Genomic DNA, 25,421 nt, shown 5'->3' on the forward strand with positions numbered 1-25,421 from the left:
TATTAGTGTTTTAATGAATCGGCATCGGAAGTTGTTTTCGGTATGGATCGAATTTTGGAAAGCGAATGAAGTAAGGCACGACAGTAAACCCATGGGCGAATCTATTTGTGCAAATGACATGTGGTGACTAATAATTCGGTGTATATTCTTATACGGAATAAGCCACCTCAAAAGGCCAAAGGTCAACCAACCACTATCGTTTGGCATGTTCCATCCCAGTAGGATGCTTTCTAAGAACCAACATTCAGCAAGGATGCACACGACATTGGAAGAATGCTTCGCTTTAAAGCTATATTACTTTCAATAAATTTGGCAGAAATGACCGAATCAGTGCTTTGTTTTATTCATCTAGATTGTAAATTCCACTGTCCTGCAGTTCGAGAAAATTTAATCATGACTTGTTGGTCATTTTTCTGCACGATGAGCGCCTAAATGTATGCAAAATACCTGTTTTAAATCCTTCACCGGAACGTTTACCGCCACAGCATTCGAAGTTCTTTATCGAAGATTCTATTACAATTAGCTCTAAAAGTATGTAGCAAAAGAATCCACTTTTTTTTATTCTCTGGAATAAGCATAAACTCATTTGAATAATTACATGTTTCCTTTTGAGCGTAATTTATTCCTTCAATTCCTTTATTTTTAAGCGCATTTTAAACTGTTCACTAGTTTACATACGGCTTGACTTTTTTTGTAGACTCACTTTTTAGTGATGGGTAAAGTTGAGAAAAATCCGGAGTCGACTCCCATCCGACTCCGGTAAATTCGGAATCTACTCCGGAAGGTAGGTCCGCGCTGCAATATCCGGAGTCGTTCGGAGTCGTCCGGAGTCGGAGTCGTCCGGAGTAGTCTGGGGTCGTCCGGAGTCGTTCGGAGTCGGAGTCATCCGGAGTCGTTCGGAATCACCTGGAGAGTTGGAGTCGTCCGGAGTCGTCTGGAGTCGTCCGGAGTATTTCGGAGTCGTTTGAAATCGTCCAGAGTGGTCTGGAGTCATCCAGAATCGGCTGCAGACGTAGTCATCGGGAGTCACCTGGAGTCGGCCGAATGCACGCGCAAAGTGAAAGGCAAAAAACACAACGAAAGGAAATGTCTGATCACAAGCACATCAAACCACACGGCTCCTATTAACTCCCACCAACTCCGATTCCGAACGACTCCGAACGACTCCGGACGACTCCGACTCCGGGTGACTCCGGACGACTCCGAAAGACTCCATACGACTCCGGACGACTCCGTACGACTCGGACTCCGTTCGCCTCCGGACGATTTCAGGCGACTCCGAACGACTCCGGACGACTCCGACTCCGAGCGGATCTAGTGGTTCCATTTTGCCGGAGTCGGAATCGGACTAACAATAGTCGGAGTAGGATCGGAGTCGTGGGCGCGCTCTATACAGCACATCACTATCGCTGTTGTTGCTGTTGCTGTTGCTGTTGCTGTTGTTGTTGTTGTTGTTGTTGTTCTCATTTAAGTCATTCCTAATCACATAATCATTCAAACTATCCTTGCACATTGTCAGTTGAATCTATTACGGCTTTAAAATCAATTATCTTTAATTTTAATCTGATTTATTGCTAGCAACTTATCAGCAAAACAAGGACTTTACTTCAAGAAAAACCAACAAACAAATCAAAACCTGTTTTTAGTACAATCGCACCAACAAACACCAGGCTTCTCCATTATTATTTCTATTGCTATCCAGTACCGCCCACAAACCACTAGGAACAGATGGAATGAAAAATAATGCTAACCAAATCTATTGATAACAACCACCCAAAACAAAAAGCTCTCAACCCCAATACAATGCATCCTGGTGCGCTGGCGTCCGATGAGCAATAAATATAAAATTACTACACCGAAACCGGTTTCGCTCTCCGCCGAGCGCCACCGATAGTAATCACGTTTATCATACTTTCTGCCACCTATTTGCGCTTGATACATAGTGTGGCGTATCATCGCCATACTGTGTGTAACTACAGACCCAAACACACACACACGCACACACAAGCAACCAAAGCGCGCGAATAATGGAAGCTCCAGCACGATATTCCGCGAAAGGATACTCACAGATGAACAAAACGATTTTCATATTTCATCATCATTCTGCTTCTTGCTTCCCCTTTGCACAACGGTTTGATTTGAATGTACTTGCTTTCTTCATCACTGTTTTTGTTTTTTTTCGTTTTTTTTATTGCATTCATTTGTTCACACGCACGCTTCCACTAGCCAAGTTACCAGTCAATAGCGAGCAGTGTCGTGTGCGCCCGAGTTTATGCAAACTGTGTGCCACTACCGCCACTACTGACTGCTGCCAATTTTAGCTTGTCCCTCTGCCGGCACATCGCCGTACTATCGAGCTTGTGTGCGCTGCGGTTACCAAATGCACATTTGGTCACAGCAACAAAAAACCGGGCCACAGCAGTGGAGGGGCCACGTGAATAACATGCAGCACACATCGAACGGAACGTCTCTTTCTCTCTCTCTCTCTCTCTCTGTCTCCAAACCAAACAAAACCGATTTGTGTTTCTTCTTTCTATTCCAGTGCGGTAACACACTGATAACGCAGCAACATGTCCCCGTTTGCAGACAGTTTACCCTGGTTCACTTCAATTCGAACCAGCCAAACCGACAGACAGGCAGATGAGAGTGCAGGAAACTTGCCGACAGTGCCAGTGCCTCCCTCCCTCCTGTGTCCTCCGGTGGTCCAAGCACTGTAAAAGCGTGAAAAGTTTGAACGAACACTATAGAATTAAATAAATGTGACAATGAACGGGGACTGAACCGTTCCCGCTGTCCCCGGTTCGGTTCTGCGTGGCTGGTTTCCATTCCCACTTTGCCCATTTTTCCTACTTTTCCTATCGCACAGGAATGGTAGCCTTTCTTTCTCCCTCTATGGTTTTGTTCTCGCTTTCTCGATCGTGTTCGGGTTATATTGAATTGGCGGCTGCATAGTAGTAGTTGCAACGTGTGCGTCTCCACTCCCCGCCGCGATGACAAGCTCGATAGTGGGTGTCGTAGTAAAATTACAACTGTTTCCGGCGATGGAGAAGCAAGAGTAGGAGATGTAGATGATAGAGGAAAAAAATCACATTTTAACACCCATTCTTTCCTTTCCAGTCGCTTTTTTTTTCGTAAAGATATGAAAAATGGCGCAATTCAAACTAATATCTGATCAAGCATGCAGTACCAGTTTCTCATTTTCGCTGTTAACCATTGCAATGGAATGCAATTGGAGAACACTTTCCACTTGTTACACGTCAGACGACAGACTGTGTCTGTGCTTTACCTTCTAGCTAATTGAATACGGCCATGCAAAGCAATGGCGACCAGCAAACAATCCCCACCTCCGCCAGCTCCATTTCTCACCGTTCCAATTAAACTAATTTCGTCCTGAAACCACTGCCAGCAGGTCTTACCGAACAGCACAAATCCCTCCCATCCACGGCGGGCTCACATTTTGACAGTTTTATCTACAGCCGCTCCACAACGGCTGCAATCGAGCGACCGTGCAAGTTCCCGAGCGGTGGAAAAAGTCGACGAAAAGCCTCCGTCTGTCGAGGAAAATACAAACACAGACCGCGAGGGAGGCGAGTAAAGTAATCTTCCCGGTTTGCCGGCGGTTCGGAGAAAATTCTAAGCCAACAGCGCTCACCTAAGATTGCGAATGTGCTTCAGGCTTTCAGGCACAACAGTGGAACTTCATCAACCGTCCGACCGACCGACACCATTAGTCATATCTTTTCGTGGCCGTTGAAGCCTTCGTAGCTTTGAAACTTTGTAACCAAACTTTGCAATCTGCAGCATTGGTTTGTCTAACAATGGGGAAGCGAAAGGCTCATTTCAAGAGAAATGACATTGACTCTTGAGTTTGTAGTACTTTCTACATTGTTGGAGGGAAAATATTTCAGTAACAAACTATTTTAAGCAAAGATTTAAATTATTCCAGTCGCTCTAAAAACACACCTTCGCTACAAGCTCCAACACAATCACACCCATCACAAGCACCACTGCACGCAGTGTATGTATTAATTTAATAAATCGCAAATTAAATTATCCTCACCTAATCCACAACCGGTGCCAGCACCTGTTTAGACCAGGGCTGGCTGGGTCCCGGGCCGCCCATTTTTCCTGCTAATTTATAACCACCCCCCCCCTCCCTCCGTTGCACCTTCCCTTGCCTTGATGACACGCGCTAAGCTCTCGCGCCAGACTTTTGCTCTCGCTTGCCGCGTGTTTTTCTTCCCCAATCGTGGTTCTGGTTAGCGATTTTTTATTTCAATTTGCTTGCTCATTTACGTACAACACTGCTCCCCACCACACCCTTCCTGCTTTTGACTTTAACACCTTCGCAAACGGGGGGGAACCTCCGGGGACATAAACACATATACAACCCCATCCCATCGCGTGTGTCTGTGTGTGCGTGTCAGTGCATGTGTGCACAATGTAACCGCAGGAGCACTCAAATTATCAATATTCATCATCGCAAATGGCGCCCCAGGTTGAACGCGGGTAATTAAAGCGAATACATACAAATAACATTTGCATCACCCCTACCCCAATCTCCTCTTCATTCCGGCCGCCTGTTTCCTTGCACGTGCAGCCTCCGGTGTGGGTGAGCGGGTAAAAGGATAACATTTGTCTCTCTCTCTCGCTGGAACGATATTTTTTCATTAACGAAACCTACTCGAGGAGTGCGGGTCGGTTTTTGAGTTGAGTCGGGAATGTTTTGAGCGCTGTCTTTCAGCTTAATTTATCACTATCACTTGCATTTGGTGAAAGAAGGCGTGAATGCAGCGTATTTTGATGCTTCCAGCAACCGGCGGTAACATTTTCGATGGGAAAAGCAATCGTTCAACACCTTCTCGTTGCAATGGGTGAGGTGTGAATTATTACTTGTCTTATGGCTCATGTTTTGTTGAAGCTTTCAGATGAAACCTCTCGATCTAGAGAAGTAGAAGCCTTTGCTATTTGCTAAGTTGGTTACTTTACCAATTTATCAATCAATGTAAGCTAAAGTGTAAGTCATGTGTAGATAAGTAAAACTTGTTTAACATATTGCATAACTTTAGGCGTCTAGTAACCTTTCAAAGGCAAATTTTAACAAAAGCCCTTGTTAGTACACGATTACTCTCTTAAAACTGTGAAATATGCATAGAACTGTGCAATAATACATTACGGGGTTTCCCACGATTTATTGTTCAGTTCCCATAATTTTTTGGGCTCGTCTTACGATCGTATCCCATAGATTTTAGGTTCGTTCCCATAATTTACTGGTATCGTCTGATTGGATATCAATACAATTGAACCCAACAATTCTGGAAACCGACCAATAAATCGTGGGTATCCCTGTGTCTTTCTGTCCATCAAAAAAAAAGCGAGGAATAGAAAAATATAGTTTTTATTTCATTCACTTCAACCAATCCTCTCAAACCATGCTCTTCGTCCTCTTAATTCCTATATGAATATTACACTTTCCTCTACATTGCATCACATTAACCTAAATTCCAACTGGAACTTCTTTGCCCTTTAAAAGGCTTCCCCTAACAAGATTTAACGGCGCGATGGGCGCACAGGCTGTAAATTCTAATTACTTTGCGACGTGCGAGTTTATGGCCCCTACCCCTATCATCAGGTGTGCGGGTGACGTATGCCACTCTGGAAAATGAAGGATGCTATTGTTTTGCTGATGCTATTTTCTTTTCGTTTCCTCCTCCCTTCCCCCATGAACAGCAGTCAATAATCGCTCGATCGATGATATCGAGAGAAAAAAAACACACACACCTCAGGCGAGGAGAGGATGCAATCCAGCTAATGCTAGTACACGTTCTACACAGCTCATGTGACAAGGTGAAACGGATTTCAATTTAATAATGCCAGCTACTAATGGATTATGATTTGCTGATTGGATAAATAATGTAATTGATTTTTTTAAAGAATGCTACAAGGACACTTGTTTTGTTCAGAGTGTCATATTTGCCCTCTTAATTCATTCAAACTTTTATTAATTTATTGTCTTAAATTCTAAAAAAAACAGCAGGGAAACACATTCATATGAAACACCTCACAACGCGTACAATATTGCTTAAAGTACCGATCAAAGGGCACACTAACAAGCGACCGCAGTTATGCTGCAAACAACCCTCCCCCGCCTCCCCTTTGCAAGCTCTGCAATCACGACTGAACAAACAGACGGTCATGGATCCCGCTTACGATCCTACCCACATCGTACGCTGATAGCTTATAATTACATTTAACTGACGATTAACATTTCATCCCTTGCACTTTGACTTGCCGTATAATGAGCTACACACACACACACAAACACACAACCATACGCACTGGCGCTCTCATTCGCGTAGTGTAACCGTGCTTTAAATTTATTGTCAGTGCCCGCCCAACCACGCTCAACATGTTGCAACAGCTAATTTGCCCGAAAGTGCCCCCATTACTACCAATTATTGGATGGATGATAAAATTTGGTAGATGGCAGATGGTACTACTGGTGCGACCAATCAAATTCATGCATGAATTACGGGTATATTTTAAGGATTATTTTAGGTTTGGTCTTCCCTTTTTTTGCCAACACACACACATACACACACTTCTCACCGTCAAAGCACACCCCTTAATTCAAAGGGGTGAGGTCGAGCTAAATTGAGCGCTATTTTCCCATCCAAGCAGCCGGTACTGCATTCGCAGAAGTAACAACCCCGCAACGCAAGGGAAGGTTGCGCAATCAAGCATAAAGCCGGTGCGCTAGAATGAGCGCCAACCTAAAAGGGCCCTCCTCCGGTTCATGTGTGGACCATTTCTTTTTTTGGAAATAATTTAATCATACCGTTTTCAATGTGACCCATTTGATGCACACACACACACACACACACACACACACACACACACACACACACACACCCACTCGCATGGGAGCACATGTGTACTTTCGAGAAAACTGCAAAGCATCACCCCCACCCCGTTTGGAATGATCATATTTCCCGTTTCCCTGCGGGCAATCGAACGCAAATGCTTCATAACGCTGCGAGCGACGACGGGTGGCAAAAGCAATGAAGAAACAACAACAACAACAGCAACAGCAAGAAAAAAATGCCACGTTTTTAGCATAAACAAACAAACCACCCTCTTCGTGTGCCCCCTCCCGTCCACAAATCCCGGAGCTCCCAAGAACGGAAACGGACGCGTCACACGAAATCAATCATCGTAATTAAATTTTCTCTCCTGGCGCAAACTCCGGTCGCCTTTCATCACACAAGCACGGCCGGGTGAGGAGAGGGAGAGGTCGAATTTATTTGACTTCTCATCGATTGGAACGAGCTGAATTTTAACTCATCCTTTTTCACGATATCGCTTCCCCCTTGTAGTTTCCCTCCCCACTAACAACCCAGGAACGCTGGAGAAAATTCTCGGCAAAATCGTATTGACTTTAAATCAATAATGAATCGGCCCGCTGAAGCGCAGAAATGAAGCGCTTCTCGGGGGGGGGGAGGGTGGCGTTCGCTAGCACCGATGGGGACGCGAAATGCGATCGCGATTTTGCAGGAATAGAGAGGGAGAAGGAGAGCAATTGAATCCATCGCAGTGAAACGGTTGCAGTTTTCGGTTCCATTTCTACTTCCTCCTCCAGCCAGCCAGCTTGGCTCGCGAATGAAGTGCAAACCGGGGAAGCTTTTGCAACTTTAATTTAACCCTCCACGACGCTACGATTGGCTACCTTGCTGTGCTTACTCTTAGAAGAAAGTGGTTCCGAAACGAACACCGTGCATCGTGCCGGAGGGTGTTTAGGAAGGAACGGGTCGCTGCCATCGTTACGATCAGAAGTTGTTTTCGTAACGCAAGTCGCGCGTTTCGTGGGGAGCGGGAAGCTAAACCACAAAGATGAGAGCAGAAGGTAGGTGTAGGTAGGTGTGAGAGCAGAAGGTAGGGTCTCATCTCGTGTGTCATAAGTTTAAATAAATATGAATTTACATGAACAGCACAGTGGTTGTGTAGCATATCTGCTATACAGAACATATTGTAATACACACTATCGGCTATAAAAAAACATTGTAACACACTTTGGAAAGCCAAACCACACCATTGTAACACATTCATTATAACACATTCAGTAAATCAGATCATACCATAGCAACGCAACCGGCAGAGTTCAGGCCGTCCATTCAAACAAATAACAGATGTGACACACTTATCAAAAACAACCGAAACCCACAACATAAGCAGGAACAGTATGTAACCCAAAGCAGGAACAGTATATGCATTAAACCCAAAACAGGAACTTAGTGACAAGAACCATCGTTCTTGTCAACACAAGACAAACGTAACTAGCTGAGTGTACACAATAACTTTCCTACATAAAACCCGGAACCAAATGTGCGAAACCCTTAACTTCATTTGAGTATAAATAAAACCAATTCCAACCGTGGCAAGTCAGATTCGTTCGGACTGTCAAGATAGGACATTACGCTGCCAAAAACCTTCGCCTTCCAACTTATTTCAAGAGTTTAGTTATGTCCCCCTTCCCAAGGTAAGGCTTCGATACATGTCAGCGAAACATTGACCTACCGCGACGATACTCGAGGTGCAGTTGTACGATCATCGCATTACATGGCGACCGTGACTATCGTCCGAACTCATTACAGTTGGTTGTGCTGGAGAGGGGATAGAATGTTTTTTATTGTTTTAAATTATGTATACTAACTGGGTGGCGTGGTAGGCCCAAATTGAGGTGGCAAGATGGCGTGGAGGCGTCCGCCATTAAGGCCGGGATAACGGACTGGCAGACGAAGGCGCGAGACCGTGAGCGGTTTCGGACACTCCTGAGGCAGGCCAAGACCGCAAAGCGGTTGTAGCGCCGGATAAGTAAGTAAGTATACTAACTGGGTAGTATCCTGGGTTTTAACATTTACGTTTTAACCTTAATGTCTTCCCGATTTTAGTAGAGTAGAGCTTTTGCATCAGATTGGTCAAGCAAATCATATAGGTCAAGCGCGAAAACAAAGCTGGAGAGAACTGGTTCGCGAACTAGGGTGTCACATCTAAATTCCGCCGAAATTCATATACAATGATCGAATTGAGTTTTGGCGTCATTGCTTGCCACTGCGAAGCGCTTGGGTACGATTTCTGCCTCCAGACATGTGTGTTCATACTTCCCAGGTACAATTTCACTGCTTGGCCAGCTGCATCGGCCTCCCGGCTAAGCAAATGCACCTTGTAGTACCTTTCCCACGGTCTTCATCTTGAGCTTCGTTTGGAGCCTCAAGTCGCTCAGGGTCATCGGCCGTTCGGAACTAGGCTTTCGATGCTCTGACTGTTCACTAATATTGCCAAGATAGTGTTGTAGATACCGGAACAGGCTTATACGACGTCCAAAAACTGCCACACGGAGTCTGTTTTAGATCCTGAATGAAGTTGCTTCACTTTTTAGGCCGTCCCGGCTAGAGTTCAACCGATAGAGGTGTTAAATTTTGTCTACTGACTCATAGGATCTTCTTCTTCTTCTGGCTCAACAACCGTTGTCGGTCAAGGCCTGCCTGTACCACTACTTGGGGGCTTGGCTTTCAGTGACTTATTGATCCCCCCATAGCAGGATAGTCAGTCCTACTTATGGCGGCACGGTCCGTTTGGGGCTTGAACCCATGACGGGCATGTTGTTAAGTCGTACGAGTTGACGACTATATTACGAGACCGGTAAGACTCATAGGATACTATTATAAAAAGTACAATCAACGTCTTAACCCATGCAAAATTTACCATTTTTATCCGTTTACGTTTTTATGCAAAAGTTATGCTGTTAAGATCAACATCATTACAGGACACAACAATTTCAACTGTTGCCCCAGTTAAGTGAAGATAACAATCAACAAGAGTGTCTCGAAAACAAACCTTTCTGTATTATTTCATGACAATCGATCCAAAATCAAGATGACTTATACCTAACTATATCACTCAACAACATACCCGCCATCTTACATTTCAAGCCCCGCATGATCTTCATTGCAAAGGACTAATAATATTGCCATTGGATAAACCAATAGGGCAAAGCTAAGAATGTTTATTAGAGCTTTATGGCAAGCCTAGACCGACTAAGGACTTCTTGTGCAGAAAACTGTTTGAAAACAAATTTGAAAAAATGAACCAATCATTATTGATCTGTGTGAAAAAAATGTATTCCCGCTTTTAGTACTATCTTGTTACGCTTTTAGTACAAGTCTACTATTATTCGTCCCTTAAAATACAAAAAAAAAACAAAATACAGTTTCAATAAAATTGTCTATTTTCTTTTACAATTCTTTTTCAATCTCATCCTCCTTCTCTCTTCTAAGGGCACAGTAAAAAATACGATCGATAGCACACCACAAACAAGCAACATCAGGTGATCAGACAGGTCAGCCGACAGCGAGCAGACCGAGTGGTGTTGGCATCCATGGCAACACCCTCCCCGGCCCGGCCAACTATCGAACTTATTTGATTTGACACTAAGAGCCTTCAACCTTTTGCTGCTTTTGCTCACGAACCGAAATCTCGTTAAAACTTTCCCATTTTACACCTTGCCTGTGTTCGGGGCACCTGTTCGGAGCGACGGTGGCCGAGCAAGGAAAGGAAAGTGGTGTCGATAGGGAATTGTGTTTTTTTTTCTCCTACTTCCTATTCTTTCTTGTTGCATTTACTTGAGAAGCATGCGAAAATCCCTGCTCAGTCTTATCCCCGTGCGAAACCAAGCCCTAGGCTGGACTGAGGGCAGTCCTGATCCATTATAGGCCCTTAGTGTCCTTTTAGGATACGGCTTTGTAACTGTTAGCTGAGCTTTGCCTTTACATTAACAAAAACTAGCAAAAGCGCATACAAACTAAACAATGCATGCAGACAAACCTGCTCCTTACACGTGTAAGCCTGCTACTGATCGAGAGATCTTGCCAACACAAAAGAAAAACAAGAACAACAAAACTTGAAACCCACTCACTCCGCTTCTCGAAAGCCCATGTAAGACAGTAAAGTTGAAAACTTTTCGGCATACTAGCACTTAGGGCTGTCAGCGGCGTTGCATCGTGTGTTGCAATCCGGGGTCTCGGATTTGAACTCAAAAAAAAGAAAAACGGGCCCAGAAAACCCCTTACAGCAAACGAGGGAAAGCAAAGTTTTTTAATGATTTATGTGGCTACTTCACCTTGTTGGCTTTGGACGGCTTTCCTGCTGCTGCTGCTTGAGGGGAGAGAGTAAGCCATGTGAAGTATTTTTTTCTCTCCCCTGGCTTCGTGTCTCGAATCCTTTTCCCAAAGTTCGACGACGTGTGAAGCTGTTATGGAGCCCCGCATGGTACCGATTTGGTGCACTCATGCGAAAGGTTGACTGCGGAGAACTGGCTTCCCAGCACGCCCTATCCTGTCTGCCCCTGTCCACCTGCACCTGTGTGCTGCTCTCGTAAGCGTGTGCCAGGTTGTGCATGTACAAGTTTAGTATTTATTTTTTTGCTACTGCTGCTACTACTACTGCTATTACTTTTACAGATTTTTCCCTCCTAGCTGCTGCAGTTACGGTGGCGTGTGTGTGTATGTGTTTGGGGCAGATTTTTCACACAGATTCGATCAGCAAAAAAGGAGGGATAGCACAAGAAGAGGTAGTGTACAACCTGTCTTTTTTTTCGCCCAGTGAACTTCTAATAAATAATGCAATCGCGTACTAACATGGCAACTTTACGGTATTATTACTTCAAACACCTGTTTAACCTGCTCATTACGCTTAAATGGACAGCAAACCCTTTTTTATAGGAAAACTGCAACAAATTACCCCGACAAAACCCGCACCGGGGCTGCTGGGACGAGTGCATACGATCGATAATTCCCCGATACCTCGGTGTGGTTCGGTCCGTGTTTCAACATCAAACCACAATCCCCATTCACCGGAACGGTGTCATGCTACTTCCGGTGTTGCTGCTGCTGCTGCTGCTGCCGGGAAAGTATGTTACGACGGAAGTTAACTTCGCTGACGTTATCGGTATCGGCGGATGGGAAAGTTTTACACCACCCCCCCCCCCCCCCCCCCCCTTGGTTGGCGGTTGGTTGCCTTAGTGTGCCCGGAATCGATCGGGTACGGTTTTGTTATTTGCATGATTCACGTTTCAGTAAGGTTTACGAGAAATGTTCACACTGAAGGCTAATCTAGGCGTTGTTTTATTTGATTATTATATTTAATACTATTTTTTATGTTTAATTTGAATAAGAAATAATACACAATTTTCAAATTAATGTTCTTACAAACTAGATATCACATATTGGTATTAATATGGAAGATTTTTCAACACCCGCTCCACTTAACGCCTCAACCGCACAGGATAAACATTCGCCGCTTGCTGCGTCGCTTCTTCATTAGCTCTTCCGATGATAGCTCCTCCACCAGCTCCTTCGGGCCATCTGTGGCATTCTTTTTGCGATTCTTTGCCTGATCGCTCTGCAAATTGGAAGTAAAATTATTATTCCAAACTTATTGCACCTCCCATCCACTTCCCATCCATGCAGCCACTACTTACCGCAACGAGCACGCCAACCTGCAGCGTCTTCAGCAGCCGCATCGCATCCGCCGAGTGGCCAAAGTCGTCGAAATCTTTCGTCCCGTCCCTGCCGGCCCACTCGCTGATGAGCTCGCTGCCGCCCGGATGGTCCTCCATGTACTGCGTCACATCGTACACGGCGTCCCGTATCACGATCCAGGTCGGGCTGCCAGCCTTCCCATTGCGCAGTGCCACCTCCGCCAGCGTGTACTCCATTAGCTCCCCAGGCATGGTTTGGTTAAAACCACTCGGTTATGCGAATATCCGGGCGAACGAATTTGTTTGCTACTCTTACAGCAGACAGCAGGCGAATGAATGGCTCATCGGTAACGATGGTCGATAATTTTATAGATCGGTCTGCAGTCTCCCTCCCTCCCGCCGTCCCAGCTTTGATCTGATTAGTGTAATCTGGGACGCGTGCGTAGATTATGGAATGGGCAGTAATCGGTACGTGATTCAAATAGATTTCATCGGTCAGTTCCAGACCTACCACACGTCCGAGCGAGGGACGATGATTGTCTATTGACGTCAGATGGATTTGTTTCCCACTATCACCAGTGTCGGTGGTATTATCTATTGTCGTGTGTTTTGATTGTTGGAGAAGTGTGTTAAAGGATGCAAAATCTTACAAATTTGTATCAATTTTGGAGCTTGGGGTTTTTTTTGTAATAAAAATTATTACAATCGTTGAGCAGAAAGCTCTAATTCATTTGTTGCTCTACCTGCTAAAGATGTTTGTTATCGTCGTTATCACGATTGCACTCCCAAGTACATACTACATATTAAGCTTAAATGACTGGAATATCAAATATCCATTTAAAACAAAACGAAAGCTTCACTGGTTCGCTCGATAGATGGTGCTTTAGTCATCTTTATAATGCTGTCCTTTTCTTGCAATGTGTTTTGCCTGCCTTCATCTAATCAAGGCCTATCTAGCTTTCCGAGCAATAAGAAAGGTCGAGTAGTCAGATACATGGGTATCAGAACCATCAACCATTACTCAATTACCTTCTATTTTGGAGGTGCATTTTGAAGTTTAGAAGATAGCTTCACTGTGTAGCTATTCCACCAACAGATGGCGCCAACAGCTTTGTCGCTATTTTTAGATTAATTTAAGGTTAAGAGCTTCAAATGTTTATTGGTCGTTTAGTGATCGTCTAGTGGTTTTGTGGCACTTGGGAACAAAACGACTTGCCTGTTTTATGGTGTTCAAGTGTTTCGATGCGATTGGTAGGGTGGCAGTGAACACCTATCACTCCATAGTAGTTGCTGAAATGAATACGAATCATTTCCGATGCTTTCTTACTCTAAGTATAGAAAATTGACCCATGTTACTCTGGAATATGGAAAAAACGGACCCATGTTCTAAAATTGCACGAACTAACACTTGACACTATGTGATTGATAAATTTAACTGAGACTTATTGTTGAATCCATTGCAGATATAGGGGCTCGGAGCAAGCTATTCCATTTCTCTACAGTCGGAATCGGAATCAACTTTGCCAGAACCGGAGCGGAACCGTGGGTGCGATCCGGAAAACCCATCTCTAATCAACACCATCATCTATTACTAAATTCTCATTTACTTCTGTACTGGTGATTCACATTGGAGTATAGAGGAAAGCTCCACTGGCTTCCTATCCCACCAACAGATGTGACAGTCGTTAACTGTCTGCTAAAAGAAGTCTTTTTAGATTCCGTTTAGGATGAAAGCTTTAGCCGTTTAAACGAAGTTTAGGGGTCGTTCAGTGGAGTTGTGTGCTTGTTATTTGCAAAATAGCTATAGATAACTAATATTTTTATAATTTGAATACAGAAATAATATCCCAAATAACCAAACCGGTCTTAACCCACTGTAAAGCCACTTCAAACCCACGTGGGTCAAATAATCAAATATTCTACTATTTATATAAGAATCATTTTGTAACTGCTATTAAGAGAAGTTTGAGAGTAGTTTAAATTATCCAATATATAAATAATCCCTTAAAACAAATCCTAACTAAAAAAAAATTGTAAAATTCAAATAACCTACGATCCGAACGGTAATTTCAAATTAAACACCATTTCACAAGAATTCAACCCAACCCTGGTAAACCAAATTCCCAACCCACGACCAATCTTGACAGCACTTATCGTTCTTATCGTTTTCACAGGCAAAACAACGCAGACGGGTGCGGGGTCACAAAAGACAAAAAAAAAGAATCAACACATTCTCTGGTCGTGACGAAAAGACGAAAAAAGTGTACCCGTAAGCAGCATATTTGTGACTTGTTCTTTACACCCCCGTTGTCAGTGTGTCAGTGTGCGCAAGGTGAAGTGAGGCAGCATAATTACACATTCGTAGCATAGATCCAGCAGCAGCAGCACTACCATTCACTCGGACGTCCGAGCTGCTGCTGTGTACAGATTACGTGTTTTGCGACGTGCAAATAGCATAAGAAACAACATACACACACACATACTCCTCTCTGCTATCATCCGATTACACTCCGACAACGACAAGGACAACCCTCCCCAGTAGTGCCATCGTGCCGTGAGGATTGTGCGCGTTGAGGGAAACAGTGTAGTGGAACTAAACTCCAAAATCCGCGTGGGCAGAAGTGCACGGGGTCAATCAATCACGAACACTCGACTCAGCGTGTAATGGCATTCCATCGTACGACCGTCGGTTGTTGTTGCACCCGCCAAGCCTGTTGATAGTATGTCGACCACCGGAAGACGTCGGATAGTGTCACGGATCCGTGCGGAGTCGGTCGGGTTGAGAAGAATCGCGACCACTGCCGCCAGCCTGTACCCGATCGGTACAGCAGCAACCACAACAACAGCAGCGGGCAGCAGCCCCGAGGCAAGCGGAATGATGGAAACTTCCATCATGACCACGGCGGATGCGCTTGCCACCGGTGCGGAGATGGTGGTCGTGGAGGATGTCTCATCATCGATCGAGCACCACCACCACCACCACCAAACGGCGCTGATGAACGGCATCACCGTCACGCTGGCGAACGGTGGCACCGTCACCGTCGGCGAGGAGGAGGAGGAAGAGGAGGTGGAGGAGGTGGTGGAGGGCGACGACGGCGATAGTAATAATAAGTACGATGTCGCTGATAAGGATGAGCACGATTTGGGTGCTATTGATTTTGCCAGCGCAGCGACCCACAACAATATGGAAGTGGAGTCGACGCCACCGCCGGGCGGCGGCGATAAGATGCGGTGCTACGGGGCGACCGCGGACGACGATAACGACGGGACGGGTGCGGCGATGATGATAGTGGATTCTGTGGGCGCTACCGAGACGGCCTGCAGCACCATCAGTAACAGCAGCAACAGCAGTAGTAGCAGCAACAGCAGTAGCAGCAGCTCGAGCAGCTCGAGCGGCTCTTCGAGCGGTAGCGCGCGGAGCGGCCTAGCCCAGCGCCCCGAACCGGACGAACGCGTCGAGCAGGAGGACGAAGAAGAGGAAGAGGAAGACGAGGGGGAGGAAGAGGAGGAGGTAGAGGAGGATGGGCAGGCGCCGGCGCAGGTCGCCGAGGAGCAGGGGCACGGCGGGGACGTGAAGCTCAGCGTGGACAAGCTGCAGCTGCAGATGATGCAGACGGACGACGATCCGCTGCTGCAGGAAACGATCAACGCGCTCATGAACGGGGCGGCCGGCATCGAGGTGGTCAACACGTCCGAGCACGATCCGAACGATCCGGCCGCATCGGCGATCGCGAGCGATCCGAACATCGCGACGGTCATCGCCACCAGCGGCCGACCGGCGAACGAGGAGGCGGGCGAGACGGACCGCAACTACGAGTGCACCTACTGCGGGAAGCTGTTTACGCGCTCCAACACGCTGTCCTACCATCTGAAGGTGCACACCGGCGAGCGGCCGTTCAAGTGCAAGCACTGCGCGAAAGCGTTCCGCGAGCAGTACCGACTGATGAAGCACCTCAAGACCCACTCGAAGTACCGCAACCGACGGTTGGAGCAGCAGCAGGGTCAGCAGGGCCCGGAGCAGCGAGCAATGAGCGCACCCCGTATGCGGGTCCATCTGCAGCGCGGCCGGGGCGCTACGGTGACCGCAATGATGGCCGAAGCGAACGGGCTGGTGGCGACCGGGGAGGAAGACTACACCACCGGGGATAGTGAGCGGTTTTTCAAAAGCTACGATCTGCCCGACGGTTCCGTTGCGATGAAGCTGGAGCCGGACATTTCGCTGACGGAAGATGCGGACGTGTCGGAGGACGTCGGTCCGGAAGCGATGCTTGCGACGGAAGAGGTGGAGACGGCCGAGGAGCACCACCAGCACCACCAGCAACAGGATCAGATCATTGTGGCGCAGGAACCAGACCCGAACATGCTGCAGGAGGACGTTGCTCACGGGGAAGGAAGCGAAATTCGATACCAAATCATGGAGGAGCGGATAAAGTCGCTGCAGCGTGAAGTGCACATGGTCAACCAGAGCCTGTCGCGGGTAGAATCGAAGGTGGACGGACTGACGCGCATCATTTCGCTGTTCATTGGCAAGTTTGAGGATGAGTCGGAACTCGCCAATCAAGCGGCCCAGCAGCCGCAGCAACAGCACGAACAGGAACAGGAACAAGTGCAGGAACAGGAACAGGAACAGGAACATGAACAGGAACATGAACAGGAACAGGAGCAGGAGCTGACGACCGTTTCTGCCGACGGCGAAACAGTCGTGCCCGTCACCTCCCTTACCATGATGTCGCCCGAGCAGCAGCAGCAGCACGCTTCCACCTCAACATCTCCCTCCTCGATACAGCCGAAAACGATCTTCCTCACCACGGCGGCACCACAGGGCACCCCGACCGCCCAGCTAAAGGTACAGCCGGTCGGGGTGTTTCAATCGTCGGCCACTCACCCCGTCCAGCACCGATCCGGACCGCTCGCAAAGGAACCGCGCGCCTACACGCACTACTATCAGTTCACCGACCCGGCGACGGTAGTGCACGTGAAACCGGAAGGTGATCCGTCGCCCTCGCCGACGCCACCGCCCGGCCACACGCAGCACCTGAAGCTGGCCAGCAACGGCGGTGGCAGCGGCGGTGGCAACCAGCTGCTCGACACATTCCCCGACATACCGGAGCTGCCGATCCGGACCGTGAGCGACTTTCTCGACCTGAACGATCACTGTACCGATAACGAGCAGTTCCTGCTGCAGATGGTAAGACGGGGGTGGGTTTGGACATTTTGGGTGGACACGATTGTTAAATGGCGTTTTTTTTTTTTGCACACACTTCCAGATGATACGCTTGCACCAAGAGGTACACAACTCGCAACCATTCCAGCGGAACGTGAAGCGCATGATGGAAGCGCTCGTGACTTACGACGTGCTGTGCCAGTTTAGCTGGAGCGGCAAATCGGCCATCAATGGACGTACGTATAGCAAACGGTTCCCCGTTTTGCGCAAAACTTATAAAAAAATTGCTTTTCTCTCCCACAATACACCAGAGTACACCAAGTACGTGTTTGGCAACAGTTTGGGCATCATCGATCTGCTGACGAAAACGCTCAACCTCGGCAAAAGTGCCGCGGAAGCGCAAGCCGACCAGAAGGCCATCTTTGCCGCGATACAAAGCTTCATCAAGCATTCGCGCCAGAATATGATACGCGACAGCCGGAAGCGGCGGGATCCGATGATGCGCGGTAGCGTTGCGTTTACCGGTGCCGGTGGAGAAATCATTGCTGGCATGCTGCCCGACACCACCACCACCGCATCCGCCATCACGTACCACGTGGCGAACGGGGGCGAACGGTTTCAGATCAAGCAGCTTAAAACGGAACGGCACCATCAGGAGCAGACGGAGCAGCAGCAGCAGCAGCAGCAGCTGGCGAATCCGTTCTAAGGCAAAATTTGACCCGCTTGGTTGACACGGCCAAACGCGGCCTGTGTGGCCTCTTCTGTAAATAGATGTCTTATTACTTATTTTTTTTTATAGACGCATACGCATTGATAGAAATATATTTGTTCGGAGCTAGTTGTAGAATTTAGAAAGCTGAGGAAAGCACACAAACACATACAGACACGCGTTTAAATGTAGAGGAATATGTTTAGCACGCAAAAACGCAGCATCAGCAGTAACTAAAAGCTAACCACATCCACCTTGGGTAAGGGGAGATTAATCTGTAAATGTATTTTTCTTTCTTTTTTTGGTAGCCTTGTATGGTGTAGTGCGTGCATTATTAACCGTTATTTAACACACACAAAACAAAACCGATCAACAGGGTGCGAAGAGCCGTGAAACAGAGAAAAAAAGGATCAATAAAGATGGACTATTAGCAGCATAGAGAAAAACAAATGGCTTCTTTGCGTTACCGCTTGTGTACTACGATGGCAAGGTTGAATTGACGCAAGTTTGAGTTTATTTTTGCTACGAGAATATATAGGGAATTCCCCTTCACGTACGATTTGGGATGCCACAGAAGATGACGTATAATGGAAATGTCCTTGCAATGAATTACAACGTTAAAAGGGAACAGCTAACACCTACCGAAGGTCTCTTCCCACTTTCGACAGCTTTTGCCCATCGTACAACCCACGAGAACAGTTTGCTTTACTTACAAATCTATCGATAAACAAACAAAAACAAAATACTCACGGCTTGCTCTTAAGGGACAGTTAGTTCATATTTCTTCTTAAAACCGATTCTAAATTCTTCTACATCCTCTACAGCCGACCGTAACACCGTCCTGTACAATCCTGCTCCGCCCAGTGTACTGCGCTACATGCTACGGCGCATTGTCCTCTCCGGTCTCGCTCGCCACTGCCGGCTGCTGCTGCTGCTGCTCCTCGAAGCAGTGGCTGAGCGCATCGAAGTGATCTACACTGAATCCACCGGAGCCGCCAGCCAGTTTCTGCTGTCCGAGCGCCAGCATCACACCTGTCGATTGCTGCTGCTGTTGCTGCTGCACCAGCCCGGCAAAGTTGCGCAGATAGTGGTAGAACCGGCTGCCGCGCCTTTCCAGCGACGAGCGCGTACGCTCGTGGCGACAGATTTGACGCAACAGCGGCTCGTAGTCGCATGCCGTCACACGCGACCGCACCCCACTGACGCCAATGTAGGACGCGATCGTTTGGCTGTGGCACGGAGGTGAAAGATTTGCATTAAGACTTTAACGGCGCTTTTAGCCTCACTCGCACGATACTTACCGAGGCTCCTGCTCGACCTTCCGCAGTGCGTCGTACGCTTTGGCACCCATCGCTTTCTCGCCGTCCGTTGCCTTCCGGACGCTGCGCGGCTCGGCGCTCGTATCCCGCCGCCGGCTGAACCACTCGATCCAGGAGCCCTCCACCAGCGCGTGCCCGATCTCGTTCGCCAGCTGCTGCTGCTGCTGCTCGTCCTGTATGTCCTTGCCGTACCGTATCCGGTTGCGCTGCGTCACACCCCAGCCCGCCTCCGCGTGGCTTACGTTGTCGTACAGCGAGGCGAGCTCCTCGCACAGCAACACATCCGGCGGCGGTGATGCTTCGTTCTTCGCCACGGTGCTGGCACGCTTTCCGCCGCGCTTCCCTTTACCGCTCTTCTGCAGCGACAACGGCGGGGATGCCACCTTTGCCGCAGTCCGCAGCACCAACTCCATGTTGCACCAGAGCGCATTGAAATCGACCGGAATCCGGAGCACGATCGATTCGTTCTGGTTGCGCGTAAACAGCTCGTACAGCGTGGCGTGATGGTGCTTCGTGAGCTCCTGGTCACGCTTCCCCACCTTCCTGCGGCTTACGGCCACCTTTGCCACGGGGGAGGTTTCCTCCTCCATCTGTTCTCCCCCATCTTCCTCTTCGCGCGTCTCGTTCAGTGCCGCCGTGTTGAGTGCCTGCGCTTCTTCCCCCTCCTCGCGCAGCTCCACCGCCCTGCGAACGCTCGGCACCGCAGAGGGGAAGCGTGCCATATCGCCACCGCTCTGGATGAAGAACTGCAGCTCGTTCAGCGTCTTGCGCATATCCTTCCCGTTGTACGCGTACAGCCGGCCCAGATCGTGCTGGTCGATCGGTATCCGCTCGACGAGCGCCAGCAGCGACAGAAACTTGGCCACGTTTGCTATCCCCGGCGCGACGTACCGGATCACGTTGTTGCGCGCCATGTAGCGCGCCATGTGGCCGCAGGCCGGGTTCGTGGTGGTCAGCACGATCGGACGCTTCGACGTGGCGATCAGCTGGTTGATCGCGCCGAGAAACCCGTCATCCTGGTCGAACACAATGTCCGCGTCTTCGATCAGTATGAGCGACCGCTTTTTCGACCCACTGCCGGTCGTTTCGTTAAACGAAGGGCGTCGCTCGAGGCAGCGGAACATCCCGTTCAGCCCGTTTGCTTTCTTACCCGGGCCTCCTCCTCCCTTCGGGCGTCCGTTCACCATCAGCCCGTCGGTGGAGTTGGAGCGCTCCGGCTTCTGGCGCACCAGATGGCTCTGGGTCGCTTCCAGCAGCTCCTGCAGGATGATCTTGCCCTTCCGCCGGCTTGATGCATTGATTTCGAGCACGTTAAAGTTCAGCTCGTTCGCGACCGCGTACACGTTCGAAGTTTTGCCACAGCCGGACGGTCCCACCAGCACGACGTGATTGCAGAGGCCGGGAGTGGACGACGAGCTGTTGCTATCGTTCGACACGAGGAAATCGTCCTCGTCCCGGTTGGAGGAGAGAAAGGCGTAGTCGCCTTCATTCGAGCGCTTCCCACCAAAGGCGCTGCTGCTGCCCTCCTCCTGCCAGAGAGACAGAAACTGCGTCAGCAGGTTCGCAGGTGCAAAGTTGATCAGTATCTGTTCCGCTGTCTGTGGTTTGTACTTTTCCGTAAACAGCAGCTCCCCATTCCGACAGCCGTACGTCGGCTCGATGCATTCGACACTATCGTCCGGCGCTTGCCGGTCGTCCTGCTGCTCCTGTTGCTGCTGCTGCTGATGGTCTTGATAGATTGCGCGGAACTGTTTGTAGCACCGAAAGACGGGAAAGTGCGGATAGCGCTGCTTGTAATCGCGCACAATTTCCTTCACATTGCCCACCTCCGGCAGCTCGGCGAAGGCACCATTACGGCCCACGTCTTCCTGCTCTTCTAGATCGATCGGTTGGCTGCATTTTTCCAGCGCTTCGTCAAAATCGTCCTCGCTCGCTCCGGTAAACATGCCGAACCGAATCTTCCGATCCTTGACCGAACCCTTCATGGAGCTTCTTTTTGGTGAATCCAACTCTTCCGGGCGCAGCTTAATGCAGCTGCGATCGAAGTTTACTGGCCGGGTGGATTCAGCTCCGGCTTCCTGTGCCACATGGCTAATCAGCGGAAAGACGGGTGACTCATTCAGCACGTGCTCTTCGTACGCGGTGCGCTTTTCCCTCTCCTGGCGCATCTTTTCCGGTATGCCCGACATGAGAAACAGTTGCCGAGCTCGTGCCTTTTCCGGATCTTCCGCCGGTGGTTTCGGTTTGCCTCCGGACGAGCGAGCAAACAGCGGCGCCAACTTTACCGACTTGGGTGTCGATGGCCAATCGGTGGTGGCTGCTGGTTTGCTGGCACTACCAGCAGTCGATTCCACACCCCCGGAGGAGGAAAACATTCTCAGCGAGGGACTCCTTACCACCTTCATGGCGCTCGGCGACTGTACGTTGATAATCTTGAGCGGTGTCACAATCGGTTGTTTCTTGCTGGTGGCCGTTTTCGGTTCATCCTTCGCCGGGCTGTACTGCTCGAACGCGGAATAGTCTTTGATGCGATTGGCGCAGGAGCGCCGTGGACGTGAAGTAGGTTGCGACGGAGGTGTACTCGGCTTATCTTTCTCTTCCTTCACAACCGGAGTGGTCGTGCGGGATGTTGGCGTCGTATCCCTCTTATCCAACGACGGCGAGTCGTTTGGTTTGCGTGTTTCTGGCGTAAGCTTGGGGAAGTACCCCAACAGGCTGTCCTTTTTCTTTCTCGGCGAGGAAAGCTGCTCGAGAAACTCACTGTCCGACGCGGTGGCCTCCTTCACGGCGGGCTCTTCCGGCTGCACCGGGACAATTTTCCGAGGCCGTCCACGCTTCTTCGGTATCTGCTCCTGCTTCACTTCCTCCGACTGTGGTGTCTTCGGGCTAGCCTTGTACTGCGGCTTCGCCGTCACCTTCCGCTGCTTCACTTTGGGGCGCGCGGGTGAGGCGTTGGAAACGTCCGACACCAAAAAGATCTCGTCCGCTGACTGTGTATTCTCCGAATCTTCTTCTCCCTTGATCTCCACCGCCACTACTTCCTCCTTCACCACTGCTGGCTCGTCTTTTGGCAACACCTCTTCGTCGGTCAAAATCACCTCCGCGCTCATGTTGCCGATCAGCTTCTTCAGCCGCTTGGCCCGCTTGTTCAGCCGATGCTCGATGTACTCCTCTTCCGCTTCCTCCTGCAGCTTGCGCTTGCCGGCCCCTTTCTGGGCGGCCCACTGCTGCAGGTGCAGGTTTCGCTTCGCCTTCTTTTCGCGGGCCAGCTGCTGCGACGGGCTGAGCTCCCGTGGCTCCCGCTCGCGACCGGGAGAGTTCGAGCCGATGCATTTGGAGCGTGCCGTCATCATCAGCTGGAAGGCGTTTATTGTTTTGTTCTCCTTGCCCGTCTTCTCGGGCGGTTGACCATTCGCCGCTGGTGATGCGGTACCCGCCGGGCCCGTAGTCGTATGGTCGCCCGGCTGCACTTCCTTTAAGCTATGCTTTGGGGGATCTGTTTTCGATTCCAGTGTGCCATTCTTGTGGCCCTTCTTATGCTGGGATTTGGCACCTGAAAAAAAGGGCAGGAAAAAACATAACGTTAGAATAAAATACAACACATAAAAAAAGCGTTTCCTCACCCTTTTTCTCTTTGCGATCCGTCTTCTTGGCTTCAGTCTTTTCACTCGATCGCTTTGCTACTTCCACCACTGTTCCCTCTTGTTCCGTAGCAGCCGCCTGCCTTAATCGTGCGTGCTTCTTTGCGTGCTTGCGTTTCTTCAGTGACTTCAGCACCGAGGTCATATTCTCCGCTATCAACCGATCCAGCTCGGGCTTCGACAGCGCCAACAGGGAACTACTGCCGGACGCCGTCGACAGCGAGGAAACGGATGACGATGACGAGGCCGTTGAAGCTGAGGAGGCAAGCGATTCCGGTGTATGCAGCTCGTCGTGGTTGATGCATGACTTGGTACCCGATTCCGTTGCCATCATCATCATCATTGGCGTGCGGTAGACTCTCGTCGTAAGCGTGCTGCGGAACACGGGACGAATTCACTGCATAGCGACAGGGGCAAAGGTGGCCAAACTAGCACTACGCACGGGTTTACGGTTGAGGAAGCTACGTCAGCCCGAACACTTGTTGAACGTGGTACCATCACATGGAAGTGCGTTTAATTTCGGTACACGAGTGCAGCGAGTTTCTTGGCACTGAAGCAATAAACACCAGAATTTCTTCTTCGGACTCCGTTTGACAGCTGGCGTTCGCGCGTATTTTTGTTGTTGTCAAGGTTTGCTGTCAGACAGCTGTTGTCGGAAGGCGAGAAAGAGAGAGAGAGAGAGCGCAAATGGAGGAGCTATTGGTACATACGACTGATATCAGATGGTAATAGACAATTTCTAGTAGATTTCTGTGAAAGTTGAGCTTGCTTATCTGTGATAAAATAAGCAAAAATAAGTAAAAAAAGCGAGTTCCTCATATGGCTTTATGTAATGCATCGAGTGGCAAGGTACGGTGGTTCCGAACTCGAACAGCCGCGTGGATGACAAATCATTCATTCAAACGAACGGTTGTTTCAGGGTGCAATATGAACCATGCGCGGTTTTAGCAAAGAAATTGATTGATTATTGATTCGATTTTATTAGCAAAACACGTGCTCGTATTATTTTATCCACGTTTCTTACCTACCTCATGCACACAACGCTGTTTCACGCTTGTATAACGTCGTATTAAAACACTAATTTAAACATAAAAACATGACAATCGCGTAATTAACCCTCCCCCCTCCAAATCCCATTGACCGTCAGCTATGGTTGCTCGAGCTTTATCGAGCTTTACGGCTTATTATAAGATATCGCAAACACAACCGCAAACTTGCATTTCCCATTTCCGCAACACGCAACTGGGGCGCGTGCATGCGCGATTTTTTCACGCCTGGCGCCTAGCCGCCAAGCACGATCTGGCGTGAAAAGCTAGCGACCAAAACAAATGCCAATAAGATTGGTGGAATATAACAAAAACGCAAATACACACACACACACACACACACACAGCTACGGCATATCGACACCGTGAAGTAATCGATCGTCAAGTTTTCCGATCGGGTTTCGCGGTTCACCCGGAGGGGAAGGAAATTTTAAAACACAATAACGAGGAAGAGAGAACAAAACAAAGAAAAACGAACTCCATGCAAATGTAGCGAATGCATTTTGAAGAAAATTGTTAACCTCTCGCCTGACTGGACACCCATGGCTGAGTAAAATGAGTGAAAAACTAAATGAGTGACACTTTTCTCGATGCACTTCGTCAGTTTCCCCGATTTTGCTAATGCAGCGTAGCAGAGTTGTTTGAACTCGCACGGGAAACTATTCGAGAGGGAAAATGATCATTATGCAACCGGAAAGCATAAATGAAAAATAGATCGCGCTTTATGTGCATTCGATACAAGTTCCAGATCACTTCCCCCATCAGCTACAGTTCAAATGATAAAAAGAGAGAACAAAACAAAAATAAAATAGTAATCGTAAAAACTTTTCAGTGCCTTTCACTAAGCTTTGTTACACCTATCATTACACCGCGTTAAAGCGCATTTTAATCGTCCCTTAACATAAACACTCCATTGTAGCATTTGGCAAAACTTACCGAAAAAAGATGCAATTTTCTCAGCTTTCCTACTGCCCGCGCGTCACTGCACTGTAACAATACGGCACCAA

At 48.6% G+C, this 25,421-nt stretch overlaps 3 protein-coding genes across 3 annotated transcripts; 1 reads left to right on the forward strand and 2 right to left on the reverse strand.

Moving 5' to 3' along the window:
* Positions 1–12,216: 12,216 nt before the first annotated feature.
* On the reverse strand, positions 12,217–13,138 carry LOC120948087 (cytochrome b5-like). The gene is made up of 2 exons (XM_040364067.2): positions 12,536–13,138; positions 12,217–12,456 (listed from the first exon to the last, which is right to left on the reverse strand). The coding sequence occupies exons 1-2, from the start codon at positions 12,785–12,787 to the stop codon at positions 12,328–12,330; spliced, it is 381 nt and encodes a 126-aa protein (XP_040220001.2). The 5' UTR covers positions 12,788–13,138; the 3' UTR covers positions 12,217–12,327.
* Positions 13,139–14,695: 1,557 nt separating this feature from the next.
* On the forward strand, positions 14,696–18,858 carry LOC120948086 (uncharacterized). Its single transcript, XM_040364066.2, has 3 exons — positions 14,696–17,723; positions 17,803–17,935; positions 18,011–18,858. Exons 1-3 carry the CDS (start codon positions 15,258–15,260, stop codon positions 18,403–18,405), a joined length of 2,994 nt encoding a protein of 997 aa, XP_040220000.2. The 5' UTR covers positions 14,696–15,257; the 3' UTR covers positions 18,406–18,858.
* Positions 18,859–19,165: 307 nt separating this feature from the next.
* On the reverse strand, positions 19,166–25,421 carry LOC120948085 (uncharacterized). The gene is made up of 4 exons (XM_040364065.2): positions 25,351–25,421; positions 23,351–24,014; positions 19,710–23,280; positions 19,166–19,637 (listed from the first exon to the last, which is right to left on the reverse strand). The coding sequence occupies exons 2-4, from the start codon at positions 23,709–23,711 to the stop codon at positions 19,289–19,291; spliced, it is 4,281 nt and encodes a 1,426-aa protein (XP_040219999.2). The 5' UTR covers positions 23,712–24,014; positions 25,351–25,421; the 3' UTR covers positions 19,166–19,288.

Source organism: Anopheles coluzzii, chromosome 2 (assembly GCF_943734685.1).
Source record: "Anopheles coluzzii chromosome 2, AcolN3, whole genome shotgun sequence".
Lineage (NCBI taxonomy): Eukaryota > Metazoa > Arthropoda > Insecta > Diptera > Culicidae > Anopheles > Anopheles coluzzii.

What these genes read in the sequence shown, in the direction of transcription:
- LOC120948086 (XM_040364066.2), top strand. Translation starts at nt 15,258, where the DNA reads ATGTCGACCACCGGAAGACGTCGGATAGTGTCACGGATCCGTGCGGAG. An exon ending in AGCAGTTCCTGCTGCAGATG is followed by an intron (nt 17,724 to 17,802) that starts GTAAGACGGGGG and finishes ACACACTTCCAG; the next exon opens with ATGATACGCTTGCACCAAGA. An exon ending in CAAATCGGCCATCAATGGAC is followed by an intron (nt 17,936 to 18,010) that starts GTACGTATAGCA and finishes ACAATACACCAG; the next exon opens with AGTACACCAAGTACGTGTTT.
- LOC120948085 (XM_040364065.2), bottom strand. Translation starts at nt 23,711, where the DNA reads ATGATGATGATGATGGCAACGGAATCGGGTACCAAGTCATGCATCAAC. An exon ending in GGATCGCAAAGAGAAAAAGG is followed by an intron (nt 23,281 to 23,350) that starts GTGAGGAAACGC and finishes CCTTTTTTTCAG; the next exon opens with GTGCCAAATCCCAGCATAAG. An exon ending in AAGGTCGAGCAGGAGCCTCG is followed by an intron (nt 19,638 to 19,709) that starts GTAAGTATCGTG and finishes TCCGTGCCACAG; the next exon opens with CCAAACGATCGCGTCCTACA.
- LOC120948087 (XM_040364067.2), bottom strand. Translation starts at nt 12,787, where the DNA reads ATGCCTGGGGAGCTAATGGAGTACACGCTGGCGGAGGTGGCACTGCGC. An exon ending in AGGTTGGCGTGCTCGTTGCG is followed by an intron (nt 12,457 to 12,535) that starts GTAAGTAGTGGC and finishes TCCAATTTGCAG; the next exon opens with AGCGATCAGGCAAAGAATCG.